Source organism: Cibotium barometz, chromosome 33 (assembly GCF_041138505.1).
Source record: "Cibotium barometz isolate CiBa-2024 chromosome 33, ASM4113850v1, whole genome shotgun sequence".
NCBI lineage: Eukaryota > Viridiplantae > Streptophyta > Polypodiopsida > Cyatheales > Cibotiaceae > Cibotium > Cibotium barometz.
This window is the reverse complement of record NC_141078.1, coordinates 26,873,167-26,892,328: the sequence shown is the minus strand read 5'-3', so window position 1 is coordinate 26,892,328 and position 19,162 is coordinate 26,873,167. Positions and strand designations below refer to the sequence as shown.

Here is a 19,162-nt window from a genome sequence, read left to right as displayed (position 1 = left end):
TGTGTGATGCGGCTCATGCATGTTTGTTGAGACGATTTGTTCAAACAGTATGACATATGGATACACAATGTATGGATAATATCCTAGACTTACATATTGCGAACAAATCTTCTCTCCATCCATCTAGGCCGCCTTGAGGCTCCAAGAGGTTAGAATCAAGGATGATTTTTGACAGGCTAAATCCCTAGGTATATTCATATTTTACCTTATTTTTAGACGGTTCCTAAAACTATACGAGCGAATTGCGCGAAAACCGCCATGATGTCTATCAAAAAACAACCTTGCTTGGAATGTTAGTATGAATGCGGTGGAGAGAAGGGTGGCTATTAGGTGACACACGCTATGATAACTTGCTATGATACTTATTACTTGGACGTCTTTGTAGCGTGAAATCTTTCCCAACATTAAATACATAGGCCGGACGCGCCCATATGAACACGAAACCAAAAAAAAAAGACATTTAAAAAGACACGAGGGTCGAGAGGGAAGGATGCATGTAGCAATGGGTGGTTTCTTCCTCACCTGTAAGAAGGTGGCTATGGCTGCCACCATCGCGTGCTGCCTCCTCGTGCCTTTCTCTTCCTCCTTGCCTCTGTCCACGAGCTCCCAATGGATCGTGGATGCGTCCACGGGCGCGCGAGTGAAGTTGGCATGTGTGAACTGGGCCTCCCACCTCACCCCCATGCTCGCAGAGGGTTTGCACGCGCAGCCCTTGGACAGCATTGCTGAGAGCATAGCAGCCTGGGGCTTCAATTGTGTGAGGCTGACATGGGCGACGTTCATGTTCACCAACGCAACGCTAGCCGAAGCAAGGGTATCAGAGACCTTTGCGTCGTTGAAGCTCGATGATGCACTGGCGGGGATCGCCAAATACAATGGCGAGATGGCTAATATGTCGACAGTGGAGGCTTTCAAGGCGGTGGTGGAAGGGCTAGGGAGGCGGGGGGTGATGGTGGTGCTGGATAATCAGATGAGCGCGCCCGGGTGGTGCTGCAGCGACACAGACGGCAATGGTTTTTGGGGTGATCGCGAGTTCGATTCGCAGCTATGGCTCCAAGGCTTGAAAACTGTGGCTTCTGCATTCAAAGGCTGCTCTACTGTAGTGGGCATGAGCTTGAGAAATGAGCTGAGAGGGCCAAACCAGAATGCGCAAGCCTGGTACAAATACATGCAGATGGGAGCCGAGGCAATCCATGGCCAAAACCCGGACCTCTTAGTCATCCATGGTGGGCTGAGCTATGCTCAAGATTTGCATTTCCTGGCCTCTCAGCCACTCTCAGAGACTCATCTAAGCAACAAGATAGTGTATGAGCTCCATCGCTATTCCTTCACCAATGGGGATTCTTACACTAAACAGGACCTCAACGAGAAGTGTGTTTCTGTCATGGAAGAGATCAATGATGCTGCAGGGTTCCTCACCACTCCTAACCAGAGCTTCACAGCGCCCCTCTTTGTGAGTGAGTTTGGGGTGGATCAGAGGGGGATTAGTGCTAATGACAACTGCTTTTTGCCTTGCTTTTTTGCATTTGCAGCTTCCCAAGACCTTGACTGGGCCCTCTGGGCTCTCCAAGGCAGTTACTACCTCCGAGATGGCACCCTTGATGCAGATGAAACCTTTGGTCTCATGAACCACCAGTGGAATGCTCCACGCAACATCTCCCTTTTGAGGAAATTGCAAGCATTGCAACAGCCTTTCGTTCAAGGTGAGCTAATCATGCAACCCCTTGGCAACCGTCACTGCACATATTAAGCCTCCATAAGTTATAGCTTAGTGCTCCCTTGTGCGGATTAACTTTGATCCATCAGTAAAATACCTTACCCAAGTCTAGAACAAATTAATTACTACTTAGAATATTTTAGCTAATCTCATCATAGCCAATGCATTAAAATTGCTAGAAATCCATTATCCTTTACGTTTTACCTTGGGGCAATTCAACAATGATCTCATAGCTTAGTACTTCATAATAGACAATTTCAAATAATTACATCACTGAGGACTGATTTCATACTAATCTGTGTTTTAACCACACTCGGATTTTAAATTCATTAACAATAATAGGCACAGAAGCCTTGGTATTTCAACTGATGGAAATCCATCTTCATCCTTAATTTTGCATGGAGGGAAATTTGATGCAAATTAAATCCATGGACAATGAGCAAAGATCTCATCAGTGCTTTACTAGATCCTTGAATTTTGTACAGAATATGATGGGCAATGGGCATCCCCATTAATTGAATTTATGCAGATATTGATGCTTCATCAAGCGGGCTACATCAGGTGATATTCCATCCAGCGACAGGGAGTTGTGTGAACAAAGTCTCCACAAACACGCTGGTGATGGGCTCTTGCAGCAGAGCATCAAGGTGGAGTTTGACACCACAAGGACTGATAGCTCTTGACAGCACATATCTGGTTATTGGTGCCCAAGGGGAAGGCCTACCGGCCGTGCTTGTCTTGCAAGGCTTACAAGCCAACGGGCCTTGGAGGACCAATCCCAACGCTTCCACACGCATGCAACTGTCCACCCAAGTGGCCGGCCAAACTGTGTGCCTGGACGGCAGCTCTCCGCCCGAACTCTTCACAAACTCCTGCACATGCTTGGGCAGCTCACGCAAATGCACAGACAATCCTACCCCCCAATGGTTCGTATTTGTAACTAGCACTCGATCTAGCTAAACCACATTAGCTTGCAGATAATTAACCACATAATCAAAAAATAATTAAACCTGGGCAGCTAGGTAGCTAGCTACTCATGATCTCATCAAAATCAATATATCTTGTTGGTATGTGAGTCGTGACTTGTATAATGTTTTTATAAAATTGTATGCTGATCCCACTTTCCGAGGAGTTAATTGCACATTATTTAAGGTTGATTGTCGAGTTAATGCATGGTGCAGCAGGAAACGGCTATATAAGTACTTCATATTTATTAAAGCCAGGGAAATGATTTCTAGTCCGGAATCCGGGTGCCGTCCTGTGAGCTTCTAAATCTGTGAAGTTTGAACATAATCATGAGGAACTACTGCAATTAGTGAGATAATTATCCACTAATCACCAGCCACCACACATCGCGGGTACTGCACTGGGACGTGACATCTCCTCTAATAAAATGCAATGAAGCAGTAATTAGTACTCTTTAAATTGCAGATTAGAATGATTTTCTATCGTTAAACGCATCAAATTCGAGCTTAATTTTGCGGTAAAGTATGATCAATGTTTTTTCAATAGGCAATATAGAGTTATAAATGTAATCAATCAGAATATACAGAGATCATAATTATGGACGGAGCTATGAAAGGGTGGTGAGTGCTCCTCTCACTCAACTTAAAAGCCTTGCAGAGGCAACACGCGCAGCATCACGAAGCGTTCGTGAGTGCGATTCGCTTTCTGTGCATCCTGCCGACAATCCAAAACTAAAACTTTTAAAAAGAAAAGCCACTTCAAGCGCTGAAACTTTTTTTCAAAAACTGGCTGCTTAGGGCCAGGTCGCATTGTCCTGTGATCCACCCACGTATCCCCAGCTCGGTGGGCAGGTTTGAAATTTGCACCGCTAATGTAGCGCCAGGTCGCATTGCTATTTCAAAAGCGTATGAGCAAACAAAACTGAGACGTCGAGAACCACGACAGCATAGATGCAGCACAAAGGAAAAAGCTCTAACCCGCAGAAAGGTACATGCTCCACTCTATGTGTATCGCCATGGGTGGTTAGTTAGTTCAGGCCGTCGTCAAGGGACCTCCATGGACATATGTGCCTGGATTGGATGCCCTCATTGCACGAAGGAGCCGTGGTTGAGACAGCATTGATGGCAACATGTGGTTGTTGTGAGAAAGGATGGGCAGCCCACCACTGTGTGTGTGTGAGAGAGAGAGAGAGAGAGAGAGAGAGAGAGCAACATGCTCCGCTATGTGTGTGTGCGTGCAGCTCGCCATCCCTCGGATGTCTGCATCGTCCAAGCTCTATGGCCCAGCCAATCAATGTGCCTCTAGTGTGGCTGAGCTCTGGAACCAACTGCTGCAGTGCTTGCTCGTTTGACTGCTCAGTCTCTAGTCTAAAGAAGTCTGTGATTTGCCTCTGCAAGTGTCTCTCTCTCTCTCTCTTTGACTGTCTCCCTTAGAACACCCTCTCTATGATGATGTAGCTCAAGAAAGTATAATCCCAAGCATCTCTGGTCCTGATATCTCATGACTCTGACAGTGATTTGAAGCGATACCTAGATGTTTTTGCTAGCTACCTAGGAGCTCTTAATGACACTAGACTACTGAAGCACTCTGCATTCTACTCTTGTGTCAATAGTGCTCATATTTTGTGTGGTCCAAAGTATGTGTAGGGTTCTTTCTTCATAAGAGAGTACATTGTTGCTGATGGTTGCTATCCTTTGCTTCCATGGTTGATTAGAGGTTGATCAGACCTTACAGAAGTCCCTCAATTCCAACTGAAAAGCTATTCAATAGTGAATGTTCCTTGCTTGATTTGGATAATGCTTTACTTGCAAAGTAGATTAATATATTCTATGCTTATGCCTATTTGTGTTGTGCTCATTATACACGTTGATATCATGGTCTCATTTGATAAATGTGCAATTTCGATGCTACTTTGTATGGTTTCCACAATTTTAGCAGTCTTTTAACACCTCCAGAATCTACATGGCTGGTCTGAGGAGACATGCTTGCGCACTTTACATCTCCGAAGGAGAGTTCGCTACTACAACCAAGCAAGGCAATGTGATCTCTTGATCCCCTTGATTCATGCTTTCATTGGACATTCTTGCATGAAGGCCTTTATTGCACGACGTGCCATCTCGGAGTGGTATGTGAAACCACGAACTCTCCATTGGTGGAATTACTACCTTGGGTTCACTTGTGCTGATGATCAAAAATTCAAGAGCATCTTTAGGCTTCCGTTGCCTCTCTTCCAAAACATTGTGGACCTTTTGAGAGAACAATTACAACAAGGGAATATACCAAAGCCATTTGCACGTATCAAAGGAAGAGTACTCTTTGTTGAAAAACAGGTTGCGATGGGAGTATTTCGGCTTGCAACAGGGGCATCCATGTTGGCCATAAGTGAGCTTTTTGGTGTTGGGAAGTCCACGGTTGTGGAAACTATTAATAAGTTTGTCAAGTCCTTGCTAGTGCACCAAAGACACTTTATTTGCTGGCCAAAAACAACAAGTGAGATGGAGAAGATTAAGGCAGGCTTCTTTGATAAGCAAGGCTTGCCAATGTATGTGGAGCTATGGATGCCACACACATTGTAATGGAGAGACCACAAGGGGAGCTGGCCTTAGATTCTGGCCTTAGATTGGTATGATCGGAACAAGAATTACTCAATGCTTGTTCAAGCTGTTGTCGATAGTGAGATGTGCTACCTAGATATTTTTGCTGGATATCCAGGATTTGTGAATGACACTAGGTTGTTGAAGAACTCTGCATTCTACTCTTGTGCCAATAGTGGTCGTATTTTGTGTGGTCCGCAGGGTTCTTTCTCCATAAGAGAGTACATTGTTGCCGTTGGTGGCTATCCATGCTTCCATGGGGGTTGATGAGACCTTACAGAACTCCCTCAACTCCAACTGAAAAGCTTTTCAATTATAAGCTTTCATCGACGAGAATTGTGGCAGAACGTGCATTTGGCTACCTTAAAATGAAGTGGAGATATTTGAATGGCAAAGTGAGCAAACCATATCCGTATTACTTGTCAAGGGCCATCATTGTATCATGCATGTTACACAACATGTGTTTGGATTATGCTTAGGAAATGGAAGAGACATCTGGAGGACTTGATGAATGTGATATGCTGATGGATGAGATGGATGAGTTGACAACACTTGAACTAACAATAGATAAACCATTGAAAGATGTGGAAACCATGAGAGATTCCTTAGCAAAGTTTGTGCATCCCTTTTGAAGCTACAAAGGCTGTAGATTACGGTGGTCCATGTTTAGTGATGCCTCAAGTGCAATGTATTTATTTTCGAGCATCATGCATGTATACATGTAAGTTTTTTGAGGAGACTAGTCACTTAATTGAGCTGAAAAACTATCCCAAACTCTGATGAGTTCACATATCCACAGCTTTTGCTGGCACAGATTTGTAACTAAATTTCAGGTGTAACAAGCCTAGGATTCTCGTGATTTTCTGACGTGTTTCTATGTCTATTCCACACTTGGAGGATTCTTCATCCCAACAAAGAAACCATGTGGCTTTGGGAAATGTCTATTGTTTGTGAAATTTAGTTTTCTTTTTCTTGGGTTCTTGACTAGTTACCCAAGCTGGCCCTATTAATCGGATAACTGATCTGTCATTTATTAACAACCGATCTCTCATTTCTTTTTGCCATTGCTAACCATATCATTGCTACCGATCTGTCATTGCGAGCCATATCAGATCATGCCCACAACAAGGCCTTCATATGCTCCATGTGTGGTAGACAACACATAATGATTGACTACCTTTGTCAAGCCTAACAGAGCAGTCAGCATCAGACTCAGAAAGACCCTTGGCCCTCATCACAAGTTGTATTCTATACTCAAAAAGACCCTTGGTCCTCATCAGACTGAAAAAGACCCTTGGCCCTCATCCCTTTTCAAGCCAATTAAGTTTCCAAGGGCATCGGGAAGTGGCCCAAAGAGGTGATTGTGGGTAAAGTTCAGCTTGACCAGGCTAGTAATCCTGCCCAGCTCTGAGGGGATTCTACCACCACTGAGATTGTTGTGACCCAAATTCAGACCTTGCAGTCGGTTGAGTTCTGCGAACCTTGCCGGAATGCTGTCAGATAGAGCATTAAATATTAGACAATTTGCAAGATTTAGCATTAAGGATTATTAAACAAAAAATGCTCTCCTTGGATGAAGCGCTTGAGCAGGTTGCCCACTGTCGATTATGCAACAAGCATTTTACGCAGATAAGGTCATCCATAGCATGGAGGCAAACGCTTGTACGTGCACAGAAATAGCTCGAGAACATAGCCTCACTCAGACCAGCAGGTTCGTTATTGCAACACACGAGAATTAGTAAATACTCACAAAGTTGAAGCCACTGCTCTACGAAGAATGCCTCCCGCTCCCGACGCATAGTTTACTCCTTGCAGTAAAGCCTGCCCCTTGGTGGTAGGATCGAGGTATGGTGGTGGGAAAGGCAGGTTGATAAGCTCAGCTGCATTAAACACTTCCAAACGGTTTAGTAAAGCCTTCATTAATTGGGCGCTCTCTGCACCACCCCACACAATGATTTACCCTTCACAAAACAGCGAAACCATACAACAGAACCTCAGAGAAGGGATTGAGTTAACCATGCTATATCGATAACGTCAAGGACCATCTTGCCAATGCAGAATCTCCCAGTTGGTCCTTTGGGGAAATCAATCCCAAAGGGGAGCTGGTTGGCTCAGGCTACAGACACAATGTAGTTGTTGTTGCCAACATCTACGAGGGAGTCCCCAAAGATGAAGAAGGCAGGGAAAGGCTTAGTAGAAGGGGTCCTGCTCTACCCTTGCACGCCTGCTACTACTGAGAGCAAGCCCACAACTAAGAACAAAACAAAGTTGGTGCTCCAGCAGCCCATTGAGAAAGGGGGAGCCTAACCTAGCACAGCTAAAGTCTGTTTCTCAGAGTGTGCACAGTGTAGTATTAGGCATGTCTATATGGCGGTGGGGAGAGGAGGAGAAGCCAGTCACCTACCCTACTAGCTATATGGCACTACTAAGGAAAATCAGCAGCGTGGAGCCTCTCAAGCAGCTTTTACAGATCATATCTACTCCTCTCATCTTGCTCTCTATTTTTCAGTAACAAATATGACAGCCTCCCCTCCCTTAATTTTTCTTCCTTAGCATGATACTCAGTATGATCAACAACATTTTTGTTGGGATAATCTGCATCGTAGTAGTTATCAGCAACAACAGCTGCATCAATGGGATAAGTGTGCAATATGCTCAGCGGATCAGCATATATATAATCAGCACTATGTAGGGGGCGGATCAGCTCTGTAGGAGCCCCTTCTAGATGTAGGGCTTTTGAGAGCTGGAGCAGATCATCATTTGCGCTTTCATTTAAAGGGAATCAAAAGAAAGCATACAAGACATAAACAAGAAGGTACAAGTGTATGCAGCATAAACTAAACCAGCAAACTAAACCAGCAAATAGAAAGCACATACACTGCATATATAGTTTAAATATTGAAAATTAGTCATTAAGCCTTAGATATGTAGATAAAATTGTCTCAAACCAAAACATTGCTACTTGGATGATTGCCTAAATAGTTCAAAATATCACAAGATCAAGGCCATATGTCGATTTGCACATACAGACTGTTTGTAATTTCAGCTAAAAAATGTACCAAAAATATGCCATGTCTAGGAGAGATCGCTACTACATTTGATTGCCAGCCATGCTTGAGGAAGATACTTGTAGAGTGAAGCATTGAAAAGCATTAGCAATTTGCTTCAAGGATTGATTAGACTCTTCTTCTAAAGCCACACGCTTGCGGTTGAGAGCCACGATCTCTTCAAACTCTGCTTTTGTCAACTCCATTATGTCATCATCATTCTTTACTCTTTTTGCATCTAGTGCTTCCATGAAAGCAAGAAGTTGCCTTGTCGTGCCTTCCAACTCCCTCTTTAGAATGGACATCTCTCCTCTCTTTCGCTTCTTTCCGGTAGAGCCTTCTTCTTTGATAGCATGTTCATCTTCCTTCTTGCTTGCATTTGTGGCTTTGTTCGGTGAAGACGATCCATCTCCTACAAATTTCATGTAGAGAAAAAATCAATAGTACAAAAATTTTAGCTTTGAATGCACATTCACATTTGCTTTTAGTGTAAAGTAGATAATTACTTACCCAACAAATTAGCTGAGGTATCATAGACTATGTTTCCCGGATTTATTGACCTTTCATTGCCCATGTGATTTAGCATTGCTGTGTAGACATCTTCGGTAAAGTTACGAGGGAGTTTCAACTCTTGTCTTTTATTTGGATTCATTGTCCAATACCCATCGCAACCGGATGGAATATGCCGCTCATAGTCATTAATCTTCTTGAAGGCTGAACTTATTTGATCCCAACGAAACAAACATTGATCAACCGAGCATAGAGCTCCATGTTGCACACAATACCGTGATATGAACTCCCATCGTTCATCTTGTGTTTTCAATGTGGCAGCAAGATTCCCATCTTTCATATCTTCTATAAGTTTTGCACGTGCATCCATTAATGTGATGGTTTCCTTGAGTGACCGATTCCCACCCCGGAAAAATAATTTTTGTGGTGCAATAGGTTGATCTTTTGAAGGTGTTGTCTGCTGGAAATCAATAGTTTCTGAGTGTGGATGTGGAGTAGACTGCATTTGGTCTCGCTTGCAAGCTATTTCATTGGTTGGTTTTATTGATTTTCTAGCCACTGCTGAACTTGATACCTTGGTTCTTTTCCTCCCTACCTTGGGGGTTTTGCCTCTTAAACTAGGCTGATTTTTCATGCAATTGGTGATGCTTTCGTATGGGGTTTGAACTACTCCTGGCATGCACTTAGAGGACAATGGTTCAGAAGGTTTTGGAGACATATGCATACTATCTTGAGCATTCTTGCTAATAGAATGAAAGAGGGAAGAATCATAAGAGTGCTCAGACATTTGTGTGGAAGGAACATATTCTTCTTCCCACAGCATATTTAAATCTGGAGTGTATATGTTTTCCATTAAACCTGTATTAAAATTGGCACACATAAACATCCACATGCTGACTCGGAACAAAAAGAGAAGAAAAAAATCAGCAATTGAGAAACTTATAAAGAATGTAAATTTTAACCTGCAGAAAGAAGCCTCTTGTAATCTTTAAAGTTGGAGAATAGATTTGAAACCTGCACAAATAAAAGAAATGTTTTAGAGTCAATATATGAGGCTGGACTAAGAAATATGAGATTAGATTGGAGTTCCTCTTGGCTAGATTGTTTACGTACACATAGATGCAATCTATTGAAGAGAGAGACCACTGTTAGTAAAAAAGCTTGTGTGTGTGTGTGTACAGAGAGAAAGAGAGAGAGAGAGAGAGAGCGAACAGATTTTTCTAGTTACCTCAAGACTCTTCTCAGCCTGATTCGTGAGAGGGAGAGAGAGAGAGAGAGAGAGAGAGAGAGAGAGAGAGAGAGAGAGAGAGAGAGACCACTGTTAGTAAAAAAGCTTGTGTGACTGTTAGTAAAAAAACTTGTGTGTGTGTGTACACACAGAGAGAGAGAGAGAGAGAGAGAGAGAGAGAGAGAGAGAGAGAGAGCGAACAGATTTTTTTTTACCTCGAGACTCTTCTCAGCCTGCGTTTGAAGAGTGACGTGTGAGAAGATAGTCCACATTTTAAAGACTTGGGGAAAGTGGAAAATGCATTTGAGCTGGATCCAACTAGAAGGGCCCGTCAAAAATCGGAGGAGTGAAAAGAGCAGGATCCTGCCCATCCCAACACATGATGGCAAGATGGCAGGAAAACAAATGCGACCTTCAGCTGCCTTGCCAAATCCATCGATACCTTCTCTATGGGCAGTTAAGAGGAGATAACGCGACCTGGCCCTTATATTAAGAGGTTAGAAAGAGACAGGTTACATGTTGAGAACTCTAATGAGACCACTGTCCATGCACATGACATACAGTTCCGCAGGCCTTGCGTTTGCCTTTGACTTTATTGAGAAGTTTCTCTAGCTGTGAAACCAGCTTTTTCCTCTTTTTGTGAGTGACTTTCAAAAGGCATAGAGTGCTTTGACGAGCAACACATCCTTGGAGATGACGGCCTCTCTCATCTTCCACAGTTCTTGAATTTTCTGTGTTATCTGATCCACTTGCTTTCCTTTGGCTTTTTCCTGCAGCCGATGAAGCTTGGTGTCCAAGTCTTTCAACCGTCTTTGTATGCATGTTTCACCTACATGAATCAAGTTCTCTTTCGGCCTAAAACTGTTAGTATGCATACTATTAAAAATGGAATCAAGTCTATTTAACCACAAGCACCATAACATTTCGGTTCTCATGACAACCCATAGTGCCAAGGTGCACCCGCCGATGCCTTCTCCAAGTAACAAGTTTTTCCAGCCAAGTGTGTAGCCATTCCATAGTTGAATGCACTTGGCCAATGACTCGAAACATTTCTTTGCAACAATAGGACAGTGCATGAAAATGTGCAGGTCATCCCAAAAGCACTTAATTCTTAGCTCAGTATTGGCAACCATGGCATTAGTATCATCAGCAGACATTTGGGTGCATAGATGTTTATTGTTGGGAAGAGAGATACCATTCATTTCCCCTTTGTCCATCCTATCTTTAATCAGCCAATTCAGACCATCTGCAGAGCAATAGCATAGAGGAGGGGTGCTAGAGGGCAGCCTTGTTTGATAGATTTGGTCAGGGAGAAAGCGTCAGAGAGCACACCATTGACGTTCACCCTAGCCGTGGCATTCCCAAAAAGAGTACTCACCATCTCGATGAAGTGCTGACCTGCACCCATGTGTTTAAGGGATTCTAGAACATAATTCCAACCGAGCCTATCATAGGCTTTATCAAAGTCAATTTTAAAGAAGATGTAGTCCTGTTCCGATTCTTCTACATACTCCATACCCTCCCACAATGTGATAATGGCATCCAAAATGTACCTTCCTTTGATGAAGGCCTTCTGCTCCTGTCTGATCCAATTCTTTAGATGATTGGACAGTCTCAGTGCTAGGGCCTTGGCAAATATTTCATAGGCACAGTTTAACATGGTAATCGGTCTCCAATTGCTCAAGTCATTCTTCTCCCCTTTCTTATGGATAAGTTTTATCCACCCTTCAGTGATCGGGCAAGGCAATGCCCCAAAAGAGACAGCCTCCTGCCACACCACCACCAGTGAGGGAGACACCAAGAGATCCTTGAACGTCTTGTAGAATTCAGCGGGCATGCCATCTATCCCTAGGCTTTTCCTCACCTTTAGGCAGTCTATGGCCTTGCCAATCTCTTCTTTAGAGATATTGTTTTCTAGCTCTTTAGCAAGTGTGTCAGGTATGGTTGGCTTCCTGGCCTCTGCCCAATGAGAGCAATGCATTTGAGTTGGTCATTGGTCACCCCTCCCCCTTTACTAAATATGTTGTTAAAGTACTAGAAGACTCCTCATCTATTTCCTTCCTCAGAGGCGATATCCAGATAGTTAGGATCATGCAATGTAGGGATTGCATCCTTACATTGTTGACTTTTAGCATTTTGAACATCTCAGGAGTGGGAAGGTCAGCTTTCCCCACCCACCAATCTCTAAAGAACAGAAGGGCCTGCTTTTGGGTTACCTCCTCTTCTCTCCTAATTTCAGCCCTAGTACCAAGAACGGCTTCTTGAATAGCCGCATCTTCCTTATTGGCTGCCATTTCCAGTTCTTTTAGTTTTAGATATAGCAGATCTCTTCTGTTTTTTCTGATTCTGGATACCTCTTTCCTAATGCAAATCAAAAGAGATTGGGTAGATTTGATGGCTAGACTCCAAGCCCTCGCCGCGCCGGGGTAATGCCACAGCTGAAGAATTCACTCCAAATTCTTTTGACTTCCTCCTGAATAATAGGCATTTTGAATAGGGCAAGATCTGTGTGGAACCATTGATTAGAGACCTTTTTGTCATGGTTGTCCACACTAATATCACATGGGGTAATGATCTGAGAGGCAAGTAGAGATGTCAGTTCTACATTCACATCTGATGTAGGAGTTACTGAGGGTTTTGTTAATATATCCTTTGTCCAGTCTTGCTTTCCTAGTCAATTCCCCATGGGCATAGTTCTGCCACGTGAAGTCTCCCATATTCCCTATGTCACATAGCTCAAAGTGATCTCAGCAGTGCGCTACTAGGCTAGGAGCTCTACCCCTTTAATAACTTGTCCTAGCCCTCTTAATCTGTCATTTTTGGATTCCACCATATTGAAGTCTCCCATGAAAATGATAGGATCACGAGGGTACCCCAGGTTCTGATTCTGACCGCCTGAGGACCTCCAGCATAAATCCCAATGAAGGAGAAGGTTGTCATTTCAAATGCAGCCCATTGATCAAATGTATCAATCCTCACGTCTTTCAGTTCATTCTGATGGTCCACATGCATACCCACAGCCACTCCTCCAGACCCCTAATAGTGGGTTGTGTAGATCCAGATGTGCTCTTTAGAGATGTTGGGCAACCTTTTTTCAAGCTCATCCCCGCTATTTTTGACTTCAGTTAGAGCTATAAAGTCAAATCTTCCTTGTTTCCTTAGCCATTGTTTCACTAGTTGGACTTTTAAAAGGTAAGTTAACCCCTTGACATTCAAATTGGTGCATCTCATTTGCCCTTTTTTTTGGGGGTTGACCTTTTTAGGTTCCACTTTGGATGCAGCTTGAGGTGTGGTAGATCCAACCTAAGCATGCAATCTTTTCAAATCCTTGACTATCTCCATTTCTTTGGGCAAGCCATTTTCTGTATCCGACAAAGACTCCTCAACCCTGCCTTGCTCATCTCCCAACGGGCAAGTCGTCATTGCGTGGGGTAGGAGCACTTGGCAATGGTCCATTTGATTAGTTTCAGCCATAATTCTAGATCTATCCACCCAACAGCGTGGAATGACTGATCTCTTGGGAGTCAACCGAATCATCAGGGTCAGAGATGCTGTCTAATGAGGCGAAGGAGTTGGCAAATGCCCTCTGGTTCCCCGCCCTATTCTATCTAAAGGTCTTCTTCCTATTGGTGGGTACTATAAACTTTTCTTCTTTGTCTTTTGAGGTAGAGGGAACAAGGGGAGAAGGCACAGTCATATTCTTATTCACTCCAATAGGCTGAGCTTGGTTGATGGCTAGGGGAAGATTAGGGGCACTAGTGGCACTCAAATTGGGGTATTTTGAAGGACACTCTCTGATAACATGCCCTTGCTTTCCACAATGGAAGCATGTGTTGGGTAGGTGTTTGTATAGATTGCTTTTCTGGATGTTATACTCACCGAAATTGATTTCAATCTCATCAATAAGAGGCCTATCTAGATCCACTTTCACAAGGACCTGAGGATGCCAAGCCGGGTTGTAGTTATTCTTGGGTCTCATACCTAGTACTTTCCTTATAGGGGAGACAATTTTTTTTAGCCAAGGGTACAAGTAAAAGGGCAGGTTAGGAAGCTCAACCCACATTGGGCGGGCAAGCTGAGGGTTTTGGACCTTGAGGGTTAAAGTTCTTGGACCAACTGAAGAAACATAATGGGATGTTGATGTACATCCATTGCCCTGAACCTAGGACCGTAAGGGCCATATTTGGGTCCTTGAATAAAAAGAGGTAGTACCCATTTGGGAGGGCCTGGATGGTCTCTACCTCGATACCTATGGAAATCCAGTTGTCTTTGATCCAAGAGATGTGATGTGTCATAAATATATGTGGATGTGAATGTGATGGATATGAATGAATGTGAATGTGATGGATATGAATGAATGTGAATGTGGTGGATATGAATGAATGTGAATATGATGGATATAAATGAATGTGATGTGATGGGATGTGAATCGAGATAGATGTGAATGAATGAGATGTGAGGTAAAATGAATGAGATGTGATGTGAGTGAATGTGATGTGGTCTGAATGGATGAGATGTGAATGAATGTGAATATGATGGATATGAATGAATGTGATTTGATGAGATGTGAATGAATGAGATGTGAGGTAAAATAAATGAGATGTGATGTGAGTGAATGTGATGTGGTCGGAATGGATGAGATGTGAATAAATGTGATGTGATGAGATGTGGAGATGGGTAGATGCAAGTGGATGAATGTGATGTGATGAGATGTGGAGATGGGTAGATGCGAGTGGATGAGATCTGATGCGGATAAATGAGAAAAGATGCGATGAAATGGAAAATGATGTGATGACAATGGGATTACATATGAAATAAATGAGAATTGATGTGGAACAATGTGGAAAGACAAGAGTTCATTATAGAAACTGTATTTATGACCTATTTTTAAATGACTGTTTTATGTCAAGAATGCTGGGAAAGTCTTGTGGAGACCTAGTCTGATAAAGTTGCAACAGCTGATGGAGAGTCAATGGAGGACATCTCGCGTAGCAAGGTCAGCCGAGGTCTTGACCAGCCTTGGTTCGATTAAAATGGTGAGCTTCTGGTATGGTGGATGAGGGACCAAGGAAGCGGCCAATGAGTGAAGCGCTAGGTCACCTGTGAAGGATCCTAGAGGGTGCTGACCATACGGTGCTCAGGCTCTAGGTCACCGATGATACCCACGCATGCGTCATGGAAGATATTGGAACAAGGAGTAAGAGTTTTTTTCTGAATTCGGGTATGGATATGGTTGATTGACCTTGCTGGTCCTCAACGGATGAGTCCATGGCTCTTTTATATGGATCCGTTGGTTGACCTTACTGATCTTCAACGGAGATTCCATTTTGATATGTGAATATATTACCAGTTTACTATGAGCTAGGAACTATCGAAAAGGTCCCCTGAGTGGACAGGTGGTGAGCGTTTTGGTCACCACAATGATGCCATAGGTACACCGATGAAGGAATGATTGGAATTAAGGATTCAACCGGAGATTTTGAGGATTATGATCAGTGACTCTATGGTTTCATTAAATGATTGTTTTAAAGACAGCTGACTCTGTGAAAAAGGCAATTTCATATTGGGTGTGTAAGTGGTGTGACTAATTTTAAGTTTGCATGAATACCCAGCTAGGGGGCCTGGGAGCTCTTTTCCCTGGTACCAGGACAAAACCTAACCAAATTCTTAATTGGATCCCATCACTATAGTGGTTGGGCGGTTGGCTAATCCCCAGGACTGGATGAGGTTAGGTTGGATTGATGGATCTCTAAATTGAGACTCAATTCTGTTATGGTACGATAGATGAAGTAAATCTCGGACAAAAATTGTTCTATGAAAAAAAGAATCAATAGCTATGCCTCTCAATGAGGAAAAAAGCGTTAGTCTCTATGATCCAAGTGCAATCTTATCCCTGATTTGACTATGGGAGTTACGGGTTCGGTCAGATTAGTTCAGTTAGTTAAGTCTTTTGACTACATTAGAGAAAAATTATCCTGGAGGAATCGCCCGTGCTTTCCTGGCAAGGGAAGTTTTTCTGGGTTTGGTTTTGGAAGAACCGATGGATTAGTCTCTTGTCCGGATATCCGTGGGCGAGGCCCTGAGTGAGGGACCCTGCCCCGTGCAAGAAGTGCTACTTTCGTTGCTAGCACCCTTGAATTCATTGCACGGTGGGGATAGGGATCTCACACAACATGAGAACACAATCTCATAACCCTCGAGCTATGGGATTTGTTAGGTCAACCAACATTCACGACACATCGTGAAAGGATTAACTTTACACAAGATTTGAACATGCCATGTTTGGGGTACTTTGAACATATAATGTATATTGAAGCTAACCCCCTCGTAAGTTTTTTGTGGTTTAGTGTGTGTTGGAAGTAGATTTAATCTTGGGGCTGAAATGGACTGTTGCTACCCAAGCACCATTGTGCTTTGCTAGCGATAGAGTCATCATGATGGTCAACGACAAAAAGTTGACAATACCATACTGCAAGGAAGAGGATTCAACTTTAATGGATATCTATGATGCTGAACGCAAAAAGGATACAAGCCTCTTCCACAAAAGCCCATCTACACAATGACCTACCATCTACATCAACAACCAACTCCGATAAAGCCTCTACCCCTTCAACCCCATCCTCACCTGCGAAGTTCGATGCCAAAACCTCACAATCAGTAGCTATCCCTGAAGAAGGTCCGAGAGCCCAACCATCTATCTCTAATAGGGAACTCAAAGGAGAGGGTCCGAGAGCCCAACCATCTATCTCTAATAGGGAACTCAAAGGAGAGGGCCCGGATCCTATGCATCTTCATCAACAAACCTCATCAAAGGAGCCAACCACATGCTCAAAGGCCTCGTCATCCACCAACCTCTCCACAAGAGACTCTAACCTCATCATCATCAATAATGCCCATGAGTCTCAAACCTACAGCCTTAGTGCCAACTAGAGTCAAGGAGGGCCCCAAACCTTCCACATCAACCCTAAAGAAAACTCCACCAAGACTCCCACAATCACGATATCTTAATAATATCAAAATGTGGGTGGAAAAGCAGCTACTATGAAGGTGCCAAAATCAAATTTGGGTGCCTCGATAGTCAAAACCTCTTCCTCAATGTAGCACTCAAAACCTCTTCCTCAATGTAGCACTCAAAAGCCAAGGAAGAAGAAAAGTAATCCACAACACCGTCCACAAAAGCCTATGTGAGTTCCTCAAAGAACTCCACCAATGCAACAAGTGTGGGTACCAAAAACATTGCTGCAAGCACAAGGGTACTACCAAAGAAATACCAAAGCTTGGGTCCCCAAGCGCATCACAAAGTCTCCTAAGGTTGCACAAAGAAGAAAGCCTCAACACCAAGCACATCGGCCACCAAATTACAGTGTTCGTCAAAGATGGGTGCCTGTGCATATACTTCAACAACAAGGATACTATGATGGTAATTCCATCATATGGTTACCATCGACTTCAACCCCAACAGCTTCACCTATAGTTCGACAAGAATGGAGGCCCAAGAAACAGCAACGCAAATCACTCAACCACTCTCCTGCATTCATCACTAACACAATAGCTTTTCTATTCAAGCAAACAATTAGTAGTAGTCTTCCCTACTGCCTCGACATCATTTCAGCAACAAATTCAAGAATCAATACAGAGACTTCGGAGCACATCAAGAATAAAATAACAATGCTCTTGTCACCCCTCTTCTGGAAGTGAGAAATGAGCGCACAAGAAGCTGTTGCTTCAAATCATGACCTAGATGACCCATAAAATGAAAAAAAAAACCCTCAAGGTCAAAACCTGCAAATTCACAGAATTCCATCTCACGGCTTAAGAACTTGCATTTTCACAATTTAAGCCCATCTCACGGATAAAGCCATATCACGCAACAGCCACTGTATTATTGCTTACTATTCTTTTGGCTAAATTAATGTAGCAGCTGCTCCATGAGTACATATCTATACTCATGCATTGGAGAACATTTGCACCAAAGCCTCACCACCGACAACTTCTAGGTACATCTCTGGATGGGGGGCCATGGTGGGCAAAAGTGTGGTCAATGGTACAACCCATCGCCTAGAACTTTCCTTCAAATTACAAACCTCTCCAAATGACGCCACAATCTTCACAACTCAATGATTTTCAATCCCTAGTAAAGATCTCTATATTAGCCTCGCAAGCCAAAGTAATTCTTTCAATCCTCACCACAACAAGTGGCTACTTCAACACAGAGCAGTTCAATAAGAGTCTATATGACTCAATTCTTGTACTTCATGAAAATCTACTTCTAAGAGCACTTAAATATACATAAAAGCATCAAAATCACATGGGCAAAAGAAGATAGGATCGGGTCCTGCTCAACAACATTTGACAAGAATCTTACCACACAAAGGGACATCATCACAAGCCAATTACTTCCAAGGATGAATGTCGCTTCAATGAATCAAATGAGGAACTGAGAATCACTATCTCATTATGATGATTAAGTCTACGTTCCTCCGGATCCTTCTACATAGCTAGAGTGTAAATATAACATACCTTTTGCTAGTCCCAATATGTCCTGAGTTGCATCTCCCTCTGAAAGGCCCTTCACGACTTTGGATGCATACTAGTGGGGTGGGTACTCTCCGACACTGCACAATATCTCCTACACATTTTGAAGTCACATCCAAAAAGTTAGAATAAAAAATAAATGCATGTATCAACAAGTGAAACACTCGCCCATCAAGCTGTCACCAAATTTCATATCATGTCAACAAAGGTTGCAACAAACAATGAGTCCAAATATAGAGATTACAACTAGAGATAATACTTACTAGGTTCATATGATGCAAAAAAATTGAACATGCTATGAATACTTTTACTTCAAACTCATACATAACTGACTTTAACAAATAGTTGCTGTAATTTTTATTTTGTTCCAATGGCAAAGAGGTTCCGACTCATCCTCTGATACACCACCTCTTCCAGCACGCCTACGAGCTCCTATGATAGGGTGAGGATCTGTGTCCTTATCTCCATCGACATCTTCTATGATGTCCTTTAGATCTGTGTAGCATGAAGCTGATGAGGCACATACATTCTATGAGCAGAGAGTTCCATGTTTGTGTGTGAATTG

General features: G+C 43.1%; 1 protein-coding gene across 1 annotated transcript; it reads left to right on the top strand.

Annotated features, from left to right (window-relative positions):
- Positions 1–464: 464 nt before the first annotated feature.
- Positions 465–2,768, top strand: LOC147619459 (glycosyl hydrolase 5 family protein-like). The gene is made up of 2 exons (XM_086773129.1): positions 465–1,703; positions 2,247–2,768. Exons 1-2 carry the CDS (start codon positions 491–493, stop codon positions 2,675–2,677), a joined length of 1,644 nt encoding a protein of 547 aa, XP_086629255.1. The 5' UTR covers positions 465–490; the 3' UTR covers positions 2,678–2,768.
- Positions 2,769–19,162: the final 16,394 nt, after the last annotated feature.

Bases quoted from the DNA above. Each gene is read 5' to 3' on its own strand.
- LOC147619459 (XM_086773129.1), top strand. From the start codon at position 491: ATGCATGTAGCAATGGGTGGTTTCTTCCTCACCTGTAAGAAGGTGGCT. The intron at 1,704-2,246 runs GTGAGCTAATCA...GAATTTATGCAG, and splicing joins GCAACAGCCTTTCGTTCAAG to ATATTGATGCTTCATCAAGC.